General features: G+C 36.6%; 1 protein-coding gene and 1 long non-coding RNA gene across 4 annotated transcripts; one reads left to right on the top strand and one right to left on the bottom strand.

Annotated features, from left to right (window-relative positions):
• Nucleotides 1–2,675: 2,675 nt before the first annotated feature.
• On the bottom strand, nt 2,676–22,543 carry LOC126761619 (uncharacterized). 3 transcript variants are annotated; one of them, XM_050477948.1, is made up of 2 exons: nt 22,023–22,543; nt 2,676–3,239 (listed from the first exon to the last, which is right to left on the bottom strand). In XM_050477948.1, exon 2 carries the CDS (start codon nt 3,233–3,235, stop codon nt 2,855–2,857), a length of 381 nt encoding a protein of 126 aa, XP_050333905.1. In that variant the 5' UTR covers nt 3,236–3,239; nt 22,023–22,543; the 3' UTR covers nt 2,676–2,854. The 3 variants fall into 3 exon arrangements, with proteins under 3 accessions (XP_050333905.1, XP_050333906.1, XP_050333902.1); XM_050477949.1 differs by lacking the exon at nt 22,023–22,543 and adding an exon at nt 9,732–9,781; XM_050477945.1 differs by lacking the exon at nt 22,023–22,543 and adding an exon at nt 5,453–6,085.
• LOC126761622 (uncharacterized) lies at nt 14,848–15,736 on the top strand. The gene is made up of 2 exons (XR_007667380.1): nt 14,848–14,922; nt 14,985–15,736. It is a non-coding gene; the product is annotated as an uncharacterized LOC126761622 (long non-coding RNA).
• Nucleotides 22,544–22,566: the final 23 nt, after the last annotated feature.

Here is a 22,566-nt window from a genome sequence, read left to right as displayed (position 1 = left end):
GCAATCCATCGGCCCCCGCCACTTTGTTGTTCTTCAGACGGATTCGGACTTCTTCATGGTCGGGCAATGGAACGTCTGCTCCATCGTCATCGATTGGGGAATCGGGCTCGCCTTCTCCTGGCGTTATGCTTTCACTGCCATTCAGCAGGTTGCAGAAGTATTTCCTACACAATTTTAGTATCCTCTGTGCATCAGCCACAAGATCACCTCTGGGGATTCTACAAAATAAGCCTTCTGTTAGTCTCCGGATCTTTTCGTAAAATTTTTGAGCAATAACTCTGTCGGCCAGCTTGTCAAGTTCTTCGTACTCACGCATTCTGGCCTCTCTATTTTTTTGTCGGCAAATGCGTCTCGCGTCACTCTTCAAGTGACGGTATCTATCCCGTCCGGTGTACCATTGCGAGTTAGGCAGTATGTTTGTTCTCCACTGCGACACGGCACTTCCCATCTTTCCGAAAGTCAATGCTTTCGTTTGCAGCTGTACGTAAAGAGTTTGAAATGCCATCACACAGTTCTCTTATATCGAGATGCTGATGAGTGCTCTCAGGAGTGCAAGTCGAGTAGAAAATCGTTCGGTTGTCTTTTGTGATTGCAGTTTGTTGACGTGTGCCTAACTGATACTGCAGGCATCTAAAAATAACCATATATTGGGCATGAATTACTGAAATTGCGAAAGCTGTTGGCTAGATGAGTGTCACTTTTGTTTACTCGACCATGCGTGCACACACTGATACACCAGAGACCAAGAGTATATTGGATTGTATAGTGAACTTATCGCAGAGGACTTGCTCCGAATAATACAGCTGTCCTACCGGTTGGAAAAATGCTCACAGTTTTCAATTATTAGCAAGATGTGGTCTTTGGATATACCTGTAAAATGGTTTCAGGCTTCTACTATGGCAAATAATTTGGGCGATATCAAACTGCAGAAAAAGACGTAGAACAACGTTCTCGTCCACCATAATAACTTTCCGACTCACACCATCGCGGCTCCATCCACTTTATACTCCAGTTCTGTAAAGTTCACTCTCCAGAAATGTGACTGGAATGAAAAAGAGTGGACTACTTTGCAGACCTCCAGGAAACGTATTTTCAGGCGATTCAAAGAAGTTCGAGCATTTCTGGGTCGAACTGAAAGGGGACTGTGTTGAGTAGTAATTCGTGATTTTTCAGATTTTTATACTCTCGCAACAATGTTGCTAACGATATTATAGTTTTGTTCACATAACGGTTGTTTGTAAGACCTAAAACTAAAAGAGTCAGATATAGGGTTATATATACCAAAGTGATCAGGGCGACGAGTACAGTCGAAATCCGGATGTCTGTCTGTCCGTCCGTCCGTCTGTCCGTCCGTCCGTCCGTCCGTCTGTCCGTCTGTCCGTCCGTCCGTCCGTGCAAGCTGTAACTTGAGTAAAAATTGAGATATCATGATGAAACTTGGTACACGTATTCCTTGGCTCCATAAGAAGGTTAAGTTCGAAGAAGGGCAAAATCGGCCCACTGCCACGCCCACAAAATGGCGGAAACCGCAAACCTATAAAGTGTCATAACTAAGCCATAAATAAAGATATTAAAGTGAAATTTGGCACAAAGGATCGAATTAGGGAGGGGCATATTTGGACGCAATTGTTTTGGAAAAGTGGGCGTGGCCCCGCCCCCTACTAAGTTTTTTGTACATATCTCGGAAACTACTATAACTATGTCAACCAAAGTCTACAGAGTCGTTTTCTTCAGGCATTTCCATATACAGTTCAAAAATGGAAGAAATCGGATAATAACCACGACCACCTCCCATACAAAGGTTATGTTCAAAATCACTAAAAGTGCGTTAACCGACTAACAAAAAACGTCAGAAACACTAAATTTTACGGAAGAAGTGGCAGAAGGAAGCTGCACCCAGGCTTTTTTTAAAAATTGAAAATGGGCGTGGCGCCGCCCACTTATGGACCAAGAACCATATCTCAGGAGCTACTAGACCGATTTCAATGTAATTCGGTATATAATATTTTCTTAACACCCTGATGACATGTACGAAATATGGGTGAAATCGGTTCGCAACCAAACCTTCCAACGGCTATTTTGAATTCCATCTGATGCCTTCTCTGTATAATACGAGTATAAACATTAGGAACCAATGATGATAGCGGAATAAAACTTTACAAAAATACGGTATTTGAAAAATATGTAAATGACGTATTATGAAATCTCGATTATCACTTTACCATGCGAGTATAAAATGTTCGGTGACACCCGAACTTAGCCCTTCCTTACTTGTTTAGTTTTTGTTTTGCAGCATAAGTAGAGATCTTCGATTCGCCACCTATTTGCTCGTTATGTTTGAACTCTATTTCTTGTTATAACATATGCACTTTGTACCTCACTCGACTTGTTAGTTTTAAATTAACGAAAATGGGACCGTTACTCCTTTTTCAATATAACGGCATCACTTTTAGAATAACGGAAACACAATATAGACCATACTTACAATAAAGGAATCATAAAATATCACGCATACGCACTGACGCCCAGTAGACGCTTCCTAATTGTATGCCATTATTTCAAATGCTCAATTCATATACTTGCATAAATAAGAGCCAGCAAGATATTAACAGTATTTTACTATACATTTTATTAATAATTATTTTTTAAAGTTTTATATTCCGTAATTTATTAATTCTAACAACAATAAATACTCTTTTCAATAACTTAGAGCTACATACATAGATATGAGCATAATAAAATATAATTAGATGAGAGTAATTGGCAAGAGATTAACAACAAAAACAAAACACAGGCGAAGCAAAACACTTCGTTCTAAATTGAGCGAATGCTTACTTAATTTACTAAGTGTCCTTTACGCCCAACCGGCATTATGGAAGATTTTATAAATTTGATTGCGATCGATTTTTTCTGCTTCTCGATCGATTACGGCCATCTCTTTGGGTGTCAGTAGTGATTCTTTCGCAAGTGCAGCGGCAATACGGGGATTGCTATAGAAGCGCCGACTCTTCGACAATTCAGGTGGTAATAGTGACTCCCGCTCAGCATTGGCTACAACTGAGGGATGCGGTGGGCCCTCCTGATTGGGCTCCGATATGGGTTTGAAATCTGGTGGTGAAGTGGTATATTGCAGGTATTGATGTTGTTGATAGGGCAGTGGCACTGGTTGATGGAAATAAAATTGTGCGCTGCATGAGATTGTGAATAGGCAGAGGCAAAGCAAGACTGAGTGCATTTTGCTGCAAAAAAAATAATATATATTTTTTACATTAATTTAATTATAACGGATGTTCCAAAAAAAAATATGTGTTTACTTTTCAATGAGGAAATTTTTTATAAACTCATATTATATTTCAAATATTGTCTATTTACCTACTCTTCAATAACAAATTACAATTAGGAATTACCCAAATAATTTTCCCTAACTTTAAATGACAGTTTTAAAAAATTTCAGTAATATTTTTTGTATAATTATCTGTTTCATTTAGAATCTGTCTAATTATTTCAGTAATGAGAGTAAACAATTTTTTTCTGAAGAGTAGGAGGCCCAACAGCAGTTATGGGACAATAACAAATTTCATTTTTTTAGCTTCTAATATTTTCTTCATAAAATTTTACAAATGTAATATTTGATTGCTAACGTTGAATCGAAGTCGTTTAAGCTTAGAACAATACTTGGTTATTTTCTTAAAATAACTTAAAGCCTTTAGGCATTAATATTATCTTACATATGGAATGTCCTACAAGTTTTTCTCCGACTCAAACGTTAGATAGATTTTATCACAAGATTTCAATATGCTCAAGATTATTAATTGACAAAGAGCGACAACCAAATATACAACATAACATACAACATAACCTAAGATCACTTTTCATAAGTCTATGGAATAAAAAACAAATTGTATAAATTGTGACAAAAAGGTACTTGGAAATTGTAATTATATTCCCATGTAAATGATATTTCAAAAAAATGCATTTTGCTAAGTTGGTAAGACTGTCCTTAATTACTATGCTAAATATGAGAGCAAAATGTCAACCAGTTTGTTTACAGCAGCTGCTTAAGTCGGCGTTGCGATTTTAACAATGGATAAAAATATCGAACAATGAATTTGTCTCAAATTTTGTTTTTCTAACTAAATTTCGTGTGTGGAATCGTTGCGAATGCTAGAAAAGACTTACGGTTATTCAGTTTTATCAAAAACATAAGCCTACGAGTGGTAGGAAGCCTGCGAAGATGGTCGAAAGATTGTTGAAGATATGCCTCGTTCTGAACCGTCCGTTCGACCTCTTCAAATTATGAAAAAAAGTGAAGGATATGATTCTTAAAAATCCTCAGGCAAGAGAACAAGACATCTCTCGCATGTTCGTTCGAATGATTTTGGTGGATATTTCGGGTTTGAAATGCGTTATTGCTCGACTCGTCCCGATAAAGAGGAATTTTGTTTCAAAAAGTGTACCGTAAATAGGTTTCTTTGGACATGCTTGATGGTGCGAAGTTCGATTCCACATTAATGGATAGAATTATAACTGCCGATGAGACATGAGCTTATGAATTTGACCTGCATACAAGTCAACAATCATCGGAATGGAAGAAAAAAAGACGAGCCGAAACCAAAAACACTGCGCCAAAGTCACCTGAGAACACCGTGGTTTGGTGCATGAATTTGTTCCGGAAGGACAGTTGGTCAACAAGGAGTTCTTCAATTTGGCCGTATTAAAGCGTTTGTGTGAGAATATCCGTTGAAAAGGGCGGAATTGTCGATGCAAATTCATGGATTTTTCACGATGTTAATGCATTATCGCATCGATTCACGATTGTAACCGAATTTTAAGCCAATTAAATACCATCAATCAACCACCGTATTCACCAGCTTTGGCTCCGTATAATTTTTTCTTGTACTCCAAACAGAAATTGCTGCTCCGTGGAACCCGTTTTCAGTCGATCGAAGAGATAAAACAAAATTCACTGAAAGAGCTGAAGGCCATTCCAAAAGGTACGTATGAAAAGTCTTTGGAGGACTGGAAAAATTGTTGGCATAAGTGTATTACATCTGGTGGGAATTTGACGGCGACAAAATAAATATTCATGAACAATTTAATATTTTGCGTTTTATTTACAATTTCTGGGTACTTTTTTGTCACATATGAACTTTTCGGCCGACAAAAAGAAACGGATTTCTTTTTTTCGTTTCGCAAGAGGCACACCTTTCCATCCATTTACAATATTTTTAAAAAGATTGGCGCATTTTTATTATTTCTTATATCATTATGTAGCACTCTATTTTGTAATATACATACATACATATAACTATATTTATATTTCAAATATTTTTTAAAACATTTTCTCTTTCAAAAAAGCACTTTATTGATTATTTCATCTTCCATCTTAATATTTTACTTTAATTAATATTACTAAAAGATCCTTTTTCAGTGCACCCACAATGAGACTTACATCATTTTCGAAATAGTATTATGATAACTTCTGTATATCTTTATTAAAACTTAATTTTTTTATTACACATCCACAACTAGACAGACGAAAAGTTGATACAAGATAAACGACGTTCCAGCTGCAACTGATTTTAGAATTACTCCGAAACGATCTTTTATGTTGAATGAGTTTGAATATTGTGCGCAAAGCAAAATCAAAAATCAAAATGAAATACCAAAAAAATAGAAAACTGTAAACAAAGATTTGTGCAATGTTAAATAAGAACATACACAATGCGCTGTGGCGGCGTGTGCTATTAGCATACAGCGATTCGCTCTGGGTAATGAGTAATAACAAAAACAATAAAGCTTAATGAAATTGAAAGCTTTTGCGCATGCGCATGTGCAACAGTCTATAAACAGGAGGCAATATTAGCAATAACACAACAAAAACTACAAGCAGCGAGATCAGCGGCGGTTGTACTCTGAGCAGCAGTAGCAACAGAGGCGGCAATAGGCGGTAACCTAGTAGCCAGCATGTGTTGCCAACAACCGGATAGGGGTTATGAATGGTTATGGCGTTTTGTGCGAGCTTATAGTTGATGGATGACGTCCCGGAGAAGTGAACGCAACGCCTAATAGGGATATAACGTGGTTATTTCTTAATTGTAAGTACAATACTGGTAGCAGCGTTAAAGAATCATATACATGTAAATTTGTTTACACACATACATGCTGACAGTAGACAAATTAGGTGTCAAACGTGTTCGTGGTGAACTTGAATTCATTCTTAAATCAAAAACACATGATAATGTGCACATTTTAAACATTTGTGCTCAATTGAATTGTTTTATATGAATAATTAGCAGTCGTGTTGCTATGAATAGCACTTTTTCATATTTCTTGCGTTTTTCAATATTTCTCAAAATAACTCCTTTCTCTGAAAATCCTCTGTTTGACCTTTTTAAAGGTTAGCATATTTTCTATTGACTCAAGTCGCATTTGAAAGTTTGTGCGAGCAATTAAATGCAGGCAGCTGATCAGCAGCTGTTACAAATTTAGAGCCAATTAGTGGCATAAAAATGTCTGCGTATATGTATGTATGTTTCTATACGTATTTGCTATTATTCGATATAACTTGTATGTATGTGGGTATAGAAGAGTTTACAAAAACTAAAACACACATATAATTACTACAATTAATTTCGTCTCTAACTGATGTCACATGGCGAAAAAATATATGGTTCAAGATCAACCATATCCTCAACTCGAATCTATTGATTTTTAATTTACAAATGTTATATGTATATGTATAAATAGTTATACACATATTTTTATAATAAGAAAAAGTTACAAATCTTTCGTAATAAGACCTTGATTTATATTTGTTTTTAAGCATAAACAAGAAAAACGTTAACTTCGGCTGCACCGAAGCTGATATACCCTTCACAGGTGCATTTCTTTTAGTAACTATGTGTTCAGTTTATATGGAAGCTATATGCTATAGTAATCCGATCTGAACAATTTCTTCGGAGATTATATTATTGCCTTAGAAAATAACATATACCAAATTTCGTGAATATATCTTGTCAAATGCAAAAGTTTTCCATACAAGCACTTGATTCCGATCATTCAGTTTGTATGGCAGCTATATGTTATAGTGGTCCGATATCGGCAATTCCGACAAATGAGCAGCTCTTGAAGAGAAAATTACGTTTGCAAAATTTCAAAACGATATCTTAAAAACTGAGGGACTAGTTCGTATATATACAGACAGACGGACGGACAGACAGACGGACATGGCTAAATCGACTCAGCTCAACATACTGATCATTTATACATATACTTTATAGGGTCTCCGACGCTTCCTTCTGGGTGTTACAAACTTCGTGACAAACTTAATATACCCTGTTCAGGGTATAATAATATATATGTATGTATTACGAGATACATAGTTGTGAGTCAACCATGGTATATTTAGCGACTTTGTGAGCAATTATTATATCAAGCAAAAATAAATCATAAATTCAGTCATTTGAACAGAGACTTAATTCCCCAAATGGGGATTATCGAATCGGGCTCCACACAGTAGTGGTCATTTTAGACTGAGGGAATCGTCGCGATTAGGCGGCTGGAATAAGGCATTCTGTGACGTTTCTACTTATTACCACGGATTTTCGAAATCCTATAGAATTGAAAATAAATTTGGTTCTCTGATTGGGAAATGAGCGGGTAGACAGGGACGCAGGGATTTTTCTCTATACGAAGGCGATCAAACTACATAATCGAGTGAGAGGTGGTATCTTTTCAGCAAAATTAGATACCAAAACTGCCTTCCTTTTCATCAGAAACACGGGTGCTTCAGAGACGAGACAATAGAGTGAGGGAATATTAGTTCCGGTGGTATCGCAATTTAGCATATAATTTCCCGCTTTTAAAACCCCGTATACGATTTTAAAATAAATTTAAAAAATTAGTTGATCTACCTTAGTTTGCCCATACTACGGTGTTGAATTCGGTTTAGACGGTAGTTACCACGCTCAAACACGATGTTCTTCAAAAAACCTGTCAGAATAACAAACAATAAACAAATAAGGTAGAGCTGAGTTCTGGTATAACCGAACATTTCATACTCTTGCAACATGCAAGGATTAAAGCCAGGGAAGTACCTGCAGGTAGACAATTCTTGTTAGTTATATGGGTTCTGGGTTGAGTTTTCATCCGTTTTATTCATTCTAAGCACAAATAAGCACGGTATAAGAGAAACTCGCTCTCTCAAATTCATTAAGATAACTCACATAAGTATTAGCGGTATAAAGTCACCCGGCAGTTCGAAAATCTTTATATTAGGTATATGGGTGCTAAGGGAAGTATTGACCCGATTCAACTAATATTTAAGACACAGATACATATCTACTATCAGCAAAAGATTCTCTCTGAATTTCAATTATATATCTCACATATTGACCGATATTTTCCGTCAAAAGTCAACTATAAGCACTGGGTCCACTAATTGAGTGGGCTTGAACAGTTTTGGTTGGATTTAGGCAATTTGTGGCACATCTCAAATGCACTATTCGTGCAAAGTTTTATCCTGATATATTAATTCATTCTTGATTTGTGTGCTGGAAAATTTCAATGGAATTTAGAAATGTGTTATATGGGAAGTAGGCGTGGTTGTAGTCCGGTTTCGCCCATTTTTTCACAGTAACAAAGAAATATCAGATGAATTTCACCTACCAAATTTGGTTGAAATCGGTTTAGCGGGTCTCGAGATACGTGTTTTCACTTAAAATTGGGCGGTGCCATGCTTATGGTCCAATTTTTACCCTGGCTCCTACAAAGCCCTCTCATACCATCTCGGGATTAAAAGTCTGGCGTATTTAGTTATCGATTTGTCGCGGCCTTAGCAGTTTTTAACAGTACCGCTATATGGGGAATGAGCTGGGTTATCATCCGATTTCATCCATTTTCACACTGTCGTTTGCAGTTCTTATAATATTTACGCCAGTCGAGTGGTTTAGGAGGCATGCATATTAAATTTATTAATTTAAAAAAATGGAGGTGCCCCTTGCCAAGCGATCACATGTGTCAAGTTAGAGCTTTATCTTAATTTGGTCCTTAGTTATGGTACTTTATACGTTTTCGTTTAATGGCGTTTTGTGCGCGTGGCAGTGGTCCGATTACGACTATCTACGAACTCGTTGTTTTTTTTTTATTCGATTAAATAAATAAAGTAAAATACTCTCTAAAGTAAACTTTGTGGATAGAACCGTATACTATCGTTCTTTCTTATTTTTGTATTTCCGGTGTATTGTAGTAAATTTTTTTTAAAGGCATATTCCAGAACGGTTTTAAGTTACGTGCTTTAAGATTGCTCGAACTTTATTTAAGTACCAAAATTTGTGATCACAAATATGCTTTCACATGTTGAGTTATTTCTTTCGAAATTCACTCTCTTGATTGATTCACAATTTAGCTGTGTTAAACACATAATATTTACGAAAATAGTGCTAAAGTAGTATATACAATTAAAATTATTAAAATATGAATTTATTTTGTAGTTTGTTCTTTAAACTGGATCCGTATGAAGTCTTAATAAAATAATTCAAAATCCATTTACAAAATTCTAACAGACAAGTTGTAGATTGGCTCAACATTTCGTTAATTAAAGTGAATTACATTTCCTGACCCACAACACTATGCAATTTTTGCCGGTAGTCATCTATGGCCATTAAACTGTATGCTTAATTTGATGAAGAGATAATCGCGGACATTCAAATAAATGCTCTACTGCTTACGTTTATCACAAATATTTACACACCGCACACATAACGGAAGCGTTAAAGCTCATTACATTTGTAGACAACTGGCAAGAGTTCGACTAGTGGCATACTTATAACCCATTCGTAAAAATTAAAAAATGTTATTTACATTCGTTTGCAAAACAACAACAAGGCATACAACGGCGGCATTTAAGCCACTAAAGAACATAATCTCGTGATATTTGATTATCCATGAACTTTATGTTATCCACAATACACAGTTAATGTGCGCTGCCGCACTTCGCTGTCGCACCATTGGTCATTTAAGTGTGAAGTGAATTGAGTGGTTTGGTGAGTATGTATGTTTGGAGTGTACATGTAGAGGCGGGTGTGCCGCGTTATTTTTTTTATAACACGAAGCAAATTACATTAAGTCTTTAAGACCCGACCTTTTGTGAACTGTGTTGCTATATGCAACTTTTGACGTATTTTACGAACGATTCAACTTACAACCACAGACACATACATATGTATATGAAAATAATATACTTGTATATCTAACAAATTGCTAGTATTTTTTTATATTAATGCATAAGCGTACGTTTACGTGAGCACATTTGAGATATTCGTATATTGATACATACATACTTACAGATTTGAATTCGAACTTCAATTTAAATCATTCATTGCCAAGGTTTTCAAGTTATTAACCTAACAATGTACTAATGTGCTTCTATTCACGTATGCAAATTGTTAACATTTTCTATGGTGTTGAAAGTAAAATTATTTTTTCTAAATTCTTACACTGTAAGAACTGGTTGGAGGCAATTTTAGACAAGTTATACGTTTGAGTATCTTAAACTAGCTACAGTTATTGAAAATATACACAAAATTATATCTAACGGGTGATCCAAGTAGAGACACTTTTTTTTAATAGCCCTTTTTTGACCCATAAGTCGTGTTATTTTTGTTCAGTATTGTCTGGCATTCCGTCATGGAAAGACTTATAATTGAACAATGTTTACAAATCGTTCAACTTCATTACGAAAATTAATGTTCTGTGAAGAATGTGTTTCGCGCGCTTCGCTCAATGTATGGCCATGGCCATGGTTTTGACCCAGCTTTCATTATTGGATAATATTCGACCGAATATACCACGTCCAACGCGCAGTGAAGAAAATATAGCAGCCGTAGCTGAGAGTGTACACGAAGACCGTGGGGAGTCGATTCGGCGCTGTTCGCAGCAACTCGGATTGACGTATGGAACGACTTGGCACATTTTACAGCGAGATCTTCAATTCAAAGCGTACAAAATACAGCTTGTGCAAGAAGTGAAGCCGCTCGACCTTCCCAAGAGACATCCCTTCGGTCTACGAGCTCTTGAAAAGTTCCAAGAAGATCAGACGTTTTCGAGCCAATTGTGAACCGGTGGAATAATCGGTCCATATTTCTCCAAAATGATGCCATGATAACCGAATATTTCATGCCTGAAATTGAAGCTCGTGATCTCGGCGACATTTGGTTTCAACAAAACGGCGCCACTTGCCACACATCGCCTCAATCAATGTATTTATGGCGAGAACACTTCGGTGCGCAGATAATTTCATGTTCTGAGCCGGTGGATTCGCCACCAATATCATGTGATTATTACACCATTTTTCCTGTGAGGATATATAAAGTCTAAGGTCTTACGGACAATTCAGGGCTTGGAGCAAAACATCAGGCGTGTCATTCGCCAGTTACCAGTCGAAATGCTCGAACGAGTCATCGAAAATTGGACTCAACGGATGGACCAGCTGAGATATAGTCGCGGCCAACAATTGAAAGAATAATCTACAAAAAATAAAAGCCAAAGAATGTTCTTTTGAATGATAATTAACATTGTCCATTAAATTTGATGTTTCTGTGTTTTTTCTTTCAAAAAGTAGGGAACCTCGAAATAGATCACCCTTCAATATATTTTTATCTGAATGTTTAATATATGACTGTGTATGTAGATATGGCTACATAATTGTTACCCGAACCTCTGCCTGTTCTTCCGTTCTTTCATCTGTTCACTATGCCGATAACTGATCTCCTTAGTATAGTGAGAAAGTTGGGAGTGTAATTCTTTTTGTGTAAATATGACTTAGTGTCGGAAATATATCTAATCGGGTCATAGCTTCATTTAGTTCTCATACACCCAATATAATTATTTTAGTTCGAGATATCTCTATGAAATGGAGTGATAAGTTATCGCTGAGGTGTATGCGAATCGACCTCAAAGTTCAGTGCTATCGGTTAAAGGAGAAGGCTACATCAATAATATGTGGAACTAGTATCAGATACCAGTACAAATGGTTTATTCTCACAGGTTACGAGATATTCGACCAAACTCCACTAAAGCTGTATCAAGTAAAATAACTGACGAAAAGTTCTTTTAGCACCTTCTCAGACAGGGGATGAAATCGGTTGCTTACAGCCCCTATATAATGATTATGTTAAAAACTATTAACAGTGTGAGTACGTATGTAATAAACAAGTTAGCAGCATTAAATACGACGTAAAGTTATCTATACTAGATGATATGAAAGATATTTATGTGAACTCCTCTTTTTTAGGAACTAATCCGGAACGGTATTATTGTCATATACTTATGTTACAGTATGCAAACGGGCGCAATGAGCCGAAAACCATGCCTACTGTTCGTATAACGCAATTTTAAATTCCATTTGATTATTACTCTTGGTAAAAATACTGCCTCTGAGGTATGTTACCTCACGTCCAAAAACGTTCGAAATCGAGCCATAAAGAGCGCCTAGATTTCGAATATGTGAATCCCATGGCATAGTGCTGAATTTTTAACGATAATATTGTTTTTTTGTTTGGTTTCAGCAGTTCTTAATATAAAACGGCGGCCTGGACTCACCAAATATACAGCATAACTTTCGCAGCGTGAATATTCGGCCGAGGCGACTACGTTGACGCGCGACCTAGCACCTTCGTACAATTTTTGGAGTATCCCGATTTTTTTGACTGAAAGAAGAAAATCAACACTTCCCGCATATGACGATTATTTGAAAAAATACTGACATATCGCATATGATATATAAATAAAGTCACATATGTGGAAATGCAGTTTCTTTTCGGTCGTCTTCTTCTTTACTGGCGTAGACACCGCTTACAAGATTATAGCCAAGTTGGCAACAGTCGTTTCTTCTTTTTGTTATTTGGTGCCAATTCGAGATACCAAGTGGAACCAGGTCCTTCTCCACCTGATTTCTCCAATGAATTGGAGGTCTACCTTTTCCTCTGCTTCCACCGGCGGATACTGAATCGAAAACCTTCAAAGCTGGGGTGTTCTCTTTCATCCAGTATTGATTCACTGAACTATATCAATGTTGCCGGGTCCAACCTGGAAAAAGCAGAACTAACGGCACGATTGTTATGGCACATGCGCCACTAACTGTATACTCTTATATAAGATTGTACCTCTCTATTTAGCTTTACCTTCGTATTATTTTCTCCAGTAATAGGTTGAAGAAGTCACACCAGTCCCTTTGTCTGAAACCCCGCTTGGTATCGAACGGCTCGGAGAGGTACTTCCCGTTTGGTTTTCCAGGTTGTAAGATGACTGATAAGACCCAATCACTCAATCGTTCAATCCCAAGATAACTGATAAGGCTTATCACATTTTAGATACATATATCAAAATCGATCACCACTAACAGCTCGAACTATCTATTGATAAACAGCGGGAACTAAGTTGCGCACCTAATACGTGTTATGTAAATATAAAGCTTTTTTTAAAGGAATGTGCGCTGATACCTTTTAGTATTAAGCTAAAATTCCTGCTTTACAGGAATATGGTTTCTCTGTATTTATGTTCATTTTAACCCAAAATTTTTTATTTTTGTATCACCCTAATATACATATATGATTCATATAGTATATTAATTGACATATGTATATATAGTATGTATGTACTATAATTTAGCATTTAGTATTTAAATGCTTTGCGTTGGTTACTCATACGCCACCGGTTTTAACAGTTCCCACTATTAATCTGCAGCACCAACAATTGAATTAAACCGGTGCACACACCTACCCACCCAATACGCGACGTAAGGTCAAGGTCAAGGTCAAAGGAGTTTTTATTATTGCAACGAATTGCAATATTACAGTACACATGCGGTTCAATTAACCCACACACTCAAATCTTGAATCCGTTCAAACACGAATATCCTTATATGAATCTGCATACATACATACATACATATATGTATGCACATATAGTATATGTGTAAAAGTATGCCGTATGTATGAGACAACTATTTTTGAACCAACACACAGTTTAACCTTCCATATACACTTAAATGTGTGTATATAGATGTGTGTGTGATTATAGCAAAAACTGTCGTTTGCTCCAGAGTTGCTAGCAATGACATTGGTCGTCGCATGTTCGGCATTGAAAAGTCGGAATGTCGCTTATAAAAGTGCGCTCGTGCGTTGCATTGCACGCAGCAGACCAATTCAGCCGTTTGCCTACACACGCTATGTGCGTTCATACGTACAGTGACGAGCAATACTGTAACACGTTAAAGGCGCTTTTATTTCAACTAAGTATATTTCACCAGTTAGAGTTAAAACTCAATTTTTTTTGTTTGAAATGTTGTATGTGGACATCATATTTTACTTCTACTGTAAAAGTGCTAACATAAAACAACAACAAATTACTGTGAACAGCGAAATTTAAGAATAACTAAAATGTTACAGTTATGCACGCGTGTCATGTGATCTTTTATTACCGTTATTTTTTGCAATTGCGATAAGTACGCAGGAGTTTTTTAGTTGTTAAGTGATAATTGAGTTGTCAAGTAGCAAACGTGACCATGCAGCCAGAAAATACGCAGAAAATTTGAAAATTAATAAAGGAGGAGCAATCTGTGCGTAAAATAGCAACACAATGTAAAGTTAGCCATATGACAGTGCACAGGTTAAAACAAAAATATTTTAAAACCTCATCCAAGAAAAAAGGTGGTCGGGCCAGAAAAATTAACGACCGACAATGCCTCTCGCCCAATTGGTCACTTCGAACAATGCGGTAACACCCGCGGCAGCTCTTAAAGTGCTAAATATCGAAGCAAGTGAGTGGACAGCGCGCCGTATGTTGACAAAAAGACAAGTGCAGCTGCGGCGCGATTTTGTTGCAAAACATGAGCATTGGACTGAAGAAGATTGGGATATGGTAAGTTTAAAACAAAAAATGCTTAAATTATAAAAATATTCACTTCATTTTTTATTTTAAAGGTAATATGGTCTGATGAAACAAAAATAAATCGTTATCAGTCTGATGGGCGTTCCTGGTACTATACACGAGACCCAAACACGATTAAACCAAACCATGTTTCCCAAACTGTAAAACATGGTGGCGGTTCAATCATGGTTTGGGGGTGTATCGCCAAAAACGGTATATGTAGGTCGTCTGGTACGCATTAATGGAATCATGCGTAGGGAGCAGTATCTGACCATTTTACAACAAAATTTGGCGATAGTCATCGAAAATTTGGGTCTTGCTGCTGAAAAAGCTATCTTTCAGCAAGACAATGACCCGAAGCACACGGCTCGCCTTGTACAAGATTGGATAAAACGTCAAAAATTTTCGACCCTTACATGGCCCCCTCAATCACCGGATATGAATCCAATCGAAAATTTGTGGAGTCATGTCAAGGCGCAGCTGGCGAAGTACCCTAATCCTCCTAAGGGGGTAAATGAGTTGTGGGAGCGGACTCAAGAAGTTTGGAATGCAATACCCCCCGATTTTGTATCGAAATATACAAAAAGTATGCCCAACCGGTTGAACGCTTTAAAAACAGCTAAGGGTTTTTGGACCAAATATTAACTTTTTGGTTATTATGTTTTACCATTACATCGAGTGCAAAACTGTAACATTGAGCTTTTTTTACTTTATTACTTTTAAACATATTGAATTGTTATTAAATTACCATGATTAGTTACTTTAATAAAGCTAAGGCTACAATTAATTGAAAACTAAAATTAAATCATTAAAATCCTTCTTTATTTTTGTTTTTGACGTCATTTTAGAATGGATTACTGTGGGGTGTTACAGTATTGCTCGTCACTGTATGTATGTGCGTATATTTGCATTTAGGTATGCTAGTATGTTCATCTAACTGTTCATGCAGTAATTTATGTTTTTTGCATTTTGCATTTGCATTGGTTTACGCATTAAAAACCCAAACATGCATGCATTTTATCTAAGTCTACGACAAAAACATTTACACATACAAATGTACGTAGTATGTAGTACTTAAGCTCCTACTCAAATACGAAAGCTTGTATGCATGTATGGCATTTTATATACATATAACGGGTGATCCAAGTAGATATAGTTTTTTAAAGGCCTTTTTTTGATAGATCACGCAAACTATTATGTAATTTTTTTCAGTATTATTTGGCATTTCATCATGGAAAGACTCATACCTAAACAACGTTTATAAATTGTTCAACTTTATAGGTTCTATAAATTATGTGTTTCGCCTGCTTCGCTCATCTTAAGAGCAACATCACCCATCTTGAGATCCATCATTCATTATTGGATAATATTCGACCGGGTAGAATCGACACACACCATCTCTTCGTTGATTTCAAAGCTGATTTCGACAGTACGAAAAGGAGCTGCCTTTATGCCGCGATGTCTGAAATTGGTATCCCCGCAAATCTAATACGACTGTGTAAACTGACGTTGAGCAACACCAAAAGCTCCGTCAGGATCGGGAAGGACCTCTCCGAGCCGTTCGAAACCAAACGAGGTTTCAGACAAGGCGACTCCCTATCGTGCGACTTCTTCAATCTACTCTTGGAGAAAATAATTCGAACTGCAGAGCTAAATAGAGAAAGTACCATTTTCCGATGATATTGATATCATTGGCCTCAAAAAACCGCGCCGTTAGTTCTGCTTTCTCCAGAATGGACAAGGAAGCAAAGCAAATGGGTCTGGCAGTGAACGAGGCCAAGACGAAATATCTCCTGTCATCAAACAAACAGTCGTTGCACTCACGACTTGGCTCTCACGTCACTCTTGACAGTCATAACTTTGAAGTCGTAGATAATTTCGTCATTCGATGGAACGATGAGCTGTGTGAGATATACTATACAATACGCTGGCTAGGTCATGTTGTCCGAATGAACAAAAACACTTCAGCTCTGAAAGTATTCGGCGCAGTACCCGCCGGGGTGAGCAGAGGAAGAGGAAGACCTCCACTTCGTTGGAAGGACCAGGAGGAGAAGGACCTGGCTTCGCTTGGAATATCCAACTGGCCCAACGTAGCGAAAAGAAGAAACGACCTGCGCGCTGTTGTTAACTCGGCTATAATCGCGTAAGCGGTGTCTACGCCAATAAAGAAGAAGAAGAAGACCATGTCCAGCCGGCAGTGAAGAAAATATAACAGCCGTAGCTGAGAGTGCACACGAAGATCGTGGAGAGTCGATTCGGCGCCGTTCGCAACAACTCGGACTGACGTATGGAACGACTTGGTGCATTTTACGTCGAGATCTTAAATTGAAAGCGTACAAAATACTGCTTGTACAAGAACTGAGCCGCTCGAACTTGCTAAGCGCCATCGTTTGGCTCTATGGGATCTTGAAAAGTTCCAAGAAGATCCGACGTTTTTGATCCAAGTTTTGTTCAGCGATGAGGCCGATTTCTGGCTCAATGGTATGCAACTAAGCAAAATTGACGTTTTTGAGATGAAAAGCAACCTGAAGAGATTCCAGAGCTGCCATTTCATGCCGAGAAAACAACGGTTTGGTGTGGTTTGTGGGCCGGTGGAATCATCGCTCCATATTTCTTCAAAAATGATTCCATTGAGTAGATAACTTACATTGGCGACCGTTATCGCGCCATCATAACCGACTATTTGATGCCCGAAATTGAAGCTCGTGATCTGGCGGCATTTGGTTTCAACAAGACAGTGCCACTTCCGTCATACCGTTAGACTTTTTCCTGTGGAGATATCTAAAGTCTATGCGAACAATCTTACTTAGATTCAGACCTTGGAAAACATTACGCGTGTCATTCGCCAGTTACCAGTCGAAATGCTCGAACGAGTCATCGAAAATTAAACTCACAGGACGGACCATCTAAGACATAGCCGCGGCCAACATTTTAAAGAAATAATCTTCAAGAAATAAAGTCCAAAAAAAGTTCTCTTGAATGATAATAAACATTCCCCATTAAATTTAAATTGTATGTCTTTTTTCTATAAAAAAGTAGAGAACCTCGAAATGGATCACCCTTTTATATATAAGTACGTACTTATCGCCACTTGTATCAAAACAAAAATGTATGAATGACCGGTTGGAGACAAATCTACGCCACTTCATGTGCATATATGTATGTATGTGCAAATGATTTTATATAGTATACAGTATAAGAGAGCGGTGGCCGACTAAATGTAGAAAAAGGAGGCGGTGATAAAAACTGCACCACCGATCAGCCGTTTTGTTTGCTGAATCTATGGCAACCAACAAAAGTAAGCCAAGTGCAATAGCTGCGTATGTTTTAAAGTATCCCAAGGATACACATGCATACGAATTTCAAGTGCAGTTGGCATTATGGTGAGCACAGTTGAGTGAAATTTGTTTATCCAAAAAGAATGTTATTAATTTATTTTTGTAACTAATTCCGTTGAGATACTGAATAAAAAGAATAAAAATGATAGTTGTGTTTTAAGTTATCTGAGCTTGGATATGGATTATTATGATTATTTTGAGGTAACGACTTTATCTTACTTTTGGTTTGATATACACGTGGTGATTTAGATGACATTACATATATCTACTATCATTATCTAATACTAATAGTTGGTAGTATATGTTATCAAATTTTAACTATAATACAATTTGCTACAAATATTGTACTAATTTCTCTTTTTATTGAAAATAGGCCTATTGACAGTAAAATTACGATATCTTAATATTTTAGTTATTGCCTGCTATATATGCAATGAGTTATGAAATTGACTTATGATTTTTATCTAAATCGAGTAATACAAGGTGCTTCCAAAGTAAACAGGACTTAAAAAAAAAAACAGAACAAATGGTTTTGTTCGGCAAAATCAATTTATTTTATTCAAAATAGTCCCCTTCTGCTTCACTACGAGTGTTTTAGCTCGTTGGCCGGTATGGCCGCCAGTATGCCGGTGCAAGTCTTTTGAATGGCCTCTACGTCTGTATAACGCTTTCCTTTCATGGGCAAATGCATTTTTCGTACGATGCCATATCAGGTGAAAACGGGGAGTGGTTAATGGTTAAAATGTGATTTTTGGTCAAATAAACCTCTTTACTCATGTCCTTCGAATGTTGGATTCTGAGCAATTTTTGGTCGTCAGTCAATTTACGCGGAACAAACCGTGCACACACCTTTCGTAAGCTTAAATGTTCGGTCAAAATGCAATAAATCGATGTTTTGGAGATGTTCAATTCCATTTCCATGAATTTCAATAATGATTTCGGCTGATTTTTGATGAATTCACGCACAGTTTCGATGGAATTTCCGGTGATTACGGATTTTGATTGGCCCACTTGTTGATCGTCATTTATGTCCTCCCGACCACTTTGGAAACGTTGATACCACTAGATGGCGCCACCAGGGGGAGCTAGATTCAAAAAGTCCTGTTTACTTTGGAACGTACCTTGTATACTGAATAATATGCATACGTGTTAATAATAATTCAGAAAACTATTGGTATGGATATTTGAACAGTTTTGTTTTTTATAACATGCGAAGGAATTTCGTGTGTGAGAAAAAAATTATATTATGTATATTAGAGAGTGATTCAAAAAAAAATTTTTTTTTTCGTTTCGTACTTGGAAAAATACGTTCTTAGACACCTCTTAGAAAGCCTCTCCAAACATGAGTTATTAATTGTAACGGGAAGGTCCTCCTGCATACAGTTTTCTATTTTTTCTTATTATCAGATTGAAAAATATATATCTCCCTTCCAACTACTTGAAAAAATATCTTGTTCCTTGGATTTTGTAGGAAATTGAATGCTCTACAAAAGAGATCTATTATGATTTTTTCGTAAACCCAACCGTTTAAAAGATATTAACGGTTGAAGTTTGATTATTTTTGGGAAAATTTATTAAAAAAAAAATTTTTTTTTTGATCCACCTTAATATGCATTGATGTTTGACGATGAATATCTCGTAAACGCTTAACTTAATCGAAAAATCATAGGAGAACATTTTTATAGAGCAGTAAATTTCCTACAAAATTATGAGTTTCATCATTGATAATAATTTTTTTTCATTGAGTTATAAAAGTCATAAGAAATAAAAGATTTTCCCAAAAATAATCAAATTTTAACTGTTAATATCTTTTAAACGTTTGGGTTTACGAAAAAATCATAGTAGACCTTTTTTGTAGAGCATTCAATTTCCCACAAAATCTAAGAAACAAGATATTTTTTCAAGTAGTTGGAAGCGAGATATACATAAATTTTTCTATCTGATAATAAGAAAAAATAGAAAACTGTATGTAGGAGGACCTTCCCGTTACAATTAAAAACTCATGTTTGGAGAGTCTTTCTTAGAGGTGTCTAGGAACCTATTTTTCCGAGTACGAAACGAAAAAATAATTTTTTTTTTTGAATCACTCTAATGTATGTATATATTATAAACTGTATATTTTTTATACAAAGCGTTTTTGAATACACACCACAGGAAATAGTCTAACGGCGTCAAATCGCATGACCGAGGCGGTCAATTGACTGGGATATTTCGTGAGATAACACATTCACCAAACTTGGTTTTCAATTAATCAATTTTGACATTCGCTGAGTGGCTTGTAGCGCCGTCCTGTTGGAACCACATATTGTCCAATTCGGGTCAAAAATATTCGCTTATCATTGAACGGTAGCAATTCCCATTCACAGTAACGTGCCTGTCTTGATCATCACGCAAGAAGTACGGTCCAATGGCGCCGCTGGCCCTTAAATCGCACCAAACCGTAATTTTTTCGAGATGCAATGGTGATTCATGGAGTACATACGAATGTACTTTCACAGGAAACGAATTTTATTGATATCCCAAACAGTTTTTGTTTTATTAAAAAAAAAAAAAAAACGTTTGTAGCGCTCTTATTGAAAAACCCGCTCTTAAAGTTGAGGCCACTGACTCCGAACTTCGCTAGAAAATTTTAATAATTTCGACTCGTTGTTGAATCGTATATCTTTCCTTGATGAAATGGCAAACCTTACTGAAAAAAATGTCAAAAGAGGGTGAAAAAATGTGGTGTCCTTTGCTGTTCCTATCGGTCTACTTTTGTAGTGCCCTATTTTCAATATATTTTGTAAAATATATCCGTCAATGTAAAATGTAGTAAATATTTGGCTAATCCTATAATACCTAACATAATCAGAGCTGAATTGAGTTGTATTGAAAGAATGTGTAGCTTCAGGATCATACCCTTTTAAGCGCATCCCTGCAACAAATAATAAATAAATATACATTATCTTAAGCTATTAAAAATGCGATAAATAGCATGGCAATTCGCAATGAAATCTGAGAAGAGTGTAATACAAAAAAATATATCTATTGAACTCTTTACCCCCAGCAATGTTTGACTTTTTAAAGCATTCTAAAGGAATTCATGTTGATAAGTACACTTTAAAAGTTCGTATTTATCCAAAATAGTTTGAATAGATTTTATTCGAAGAATATTATATTTTTTTATACATATTTATATATGTACTATTTTTTATCCAAAATAGTTTCATACTAGATATTTATTCACGAAATATCAAAGTCACCGATGTTCGAAAATACCGATTTAGTTAATTGGCGGCTCAGGGAAGTATTGACCAGATTCAACCCATTTTTAATACACAGAGATACTATTATTAGGAGAAGATTTTTCGGTCAAAAGTTAACTATACATATATACTGGAATCCACATTTACGGTATGGAGTTCGGGACTACGCCCACTTTTTCAAAATTTTCAACCCACAGGTGCCCCTAGCCACTGGGATCCCTTGGGCCAAATTAGAGTTCTACAACTAATTTTAGTGTTTACTAATGGCGCCTTAACGTTTTTGGTTCAAGGTCCGATTATGCTCATTACGAACTCCGCTTTACTTTTTTACCAAGGAACGTGAATACTAAGTTTCATCAAGACATCTTCATTTTTACTCAAGTTACAGCTTGCATGGACGAACGGACAGACAGATAGTAACCCGGATTTCAACTCGACTCGTCATCCTGATCATTTATATATATATATAACTCTATATCTATCTTGCTTAGTTTTAGGTGATACTTACAACCGTTAGGTGAACAAAACTATTATACTCTGTAGCAACATGTTGCAAGAGTATAAAAAGTATAATATTTGTTATATAGTGTTACTTTATGGCATGCCCACATATACAGCTGACTACAACAAACACACGCACACAATTATGTACACGAGAATATGCACTTGAGCAGTGACATTGGCAAATCATCAAAATTGCTCATACGTCATGTCGTCCTTGAGCTTTAATGTGCGATTGCAACTAGTTGACATTTGTTTTGGGCTCACTTCTGGTCGTGCCTATGCTGCTAAGTTGCCGGCTTTGCTAAACACATAAACACATACACCAACTATTCATTAGTTGTTTTGCTTATGCTTTTGTTTTTGTTTCTTGCTTGCCGTATTGCACTTTGGTAATTTCTGTTGCTATGAAAGAACGAGAGATGAGGCAGAAAAATGCATTCGAAAAGCGCAAAGCAAAATAAATATGAACCGGTCGCACATAGACTAGCGCCAAGGCAGTTGCCTTCCCGGCAGTAGCGGCGTCGCCGTCAGCGTCACACTCACACGGC

The sequence above is a fragment of the Bactrocera neohumeralis genome, chromosome 6 (assembly GCF_024586455.1).
Source record: "Bactrocera neohumeralis isolate Rockhampton chromosome 6, APGP_CSIRO_Bneo_wtdbg2-racon-allhic-juicebox.fasta_v2, whole genome shotgun sequence".
Lineage (NCBI taxonomy): Eukaryota > Metazoa > Arthropoda > Insecta > Diptera > Tephritidae > Bactrocera > Bactrocera neohumeralis.
The sequence above is the reverse complement of the archived record's forward strand: the minus strand, read 5'-3'. Positions and strand labels throughout refer to the sequence as shown.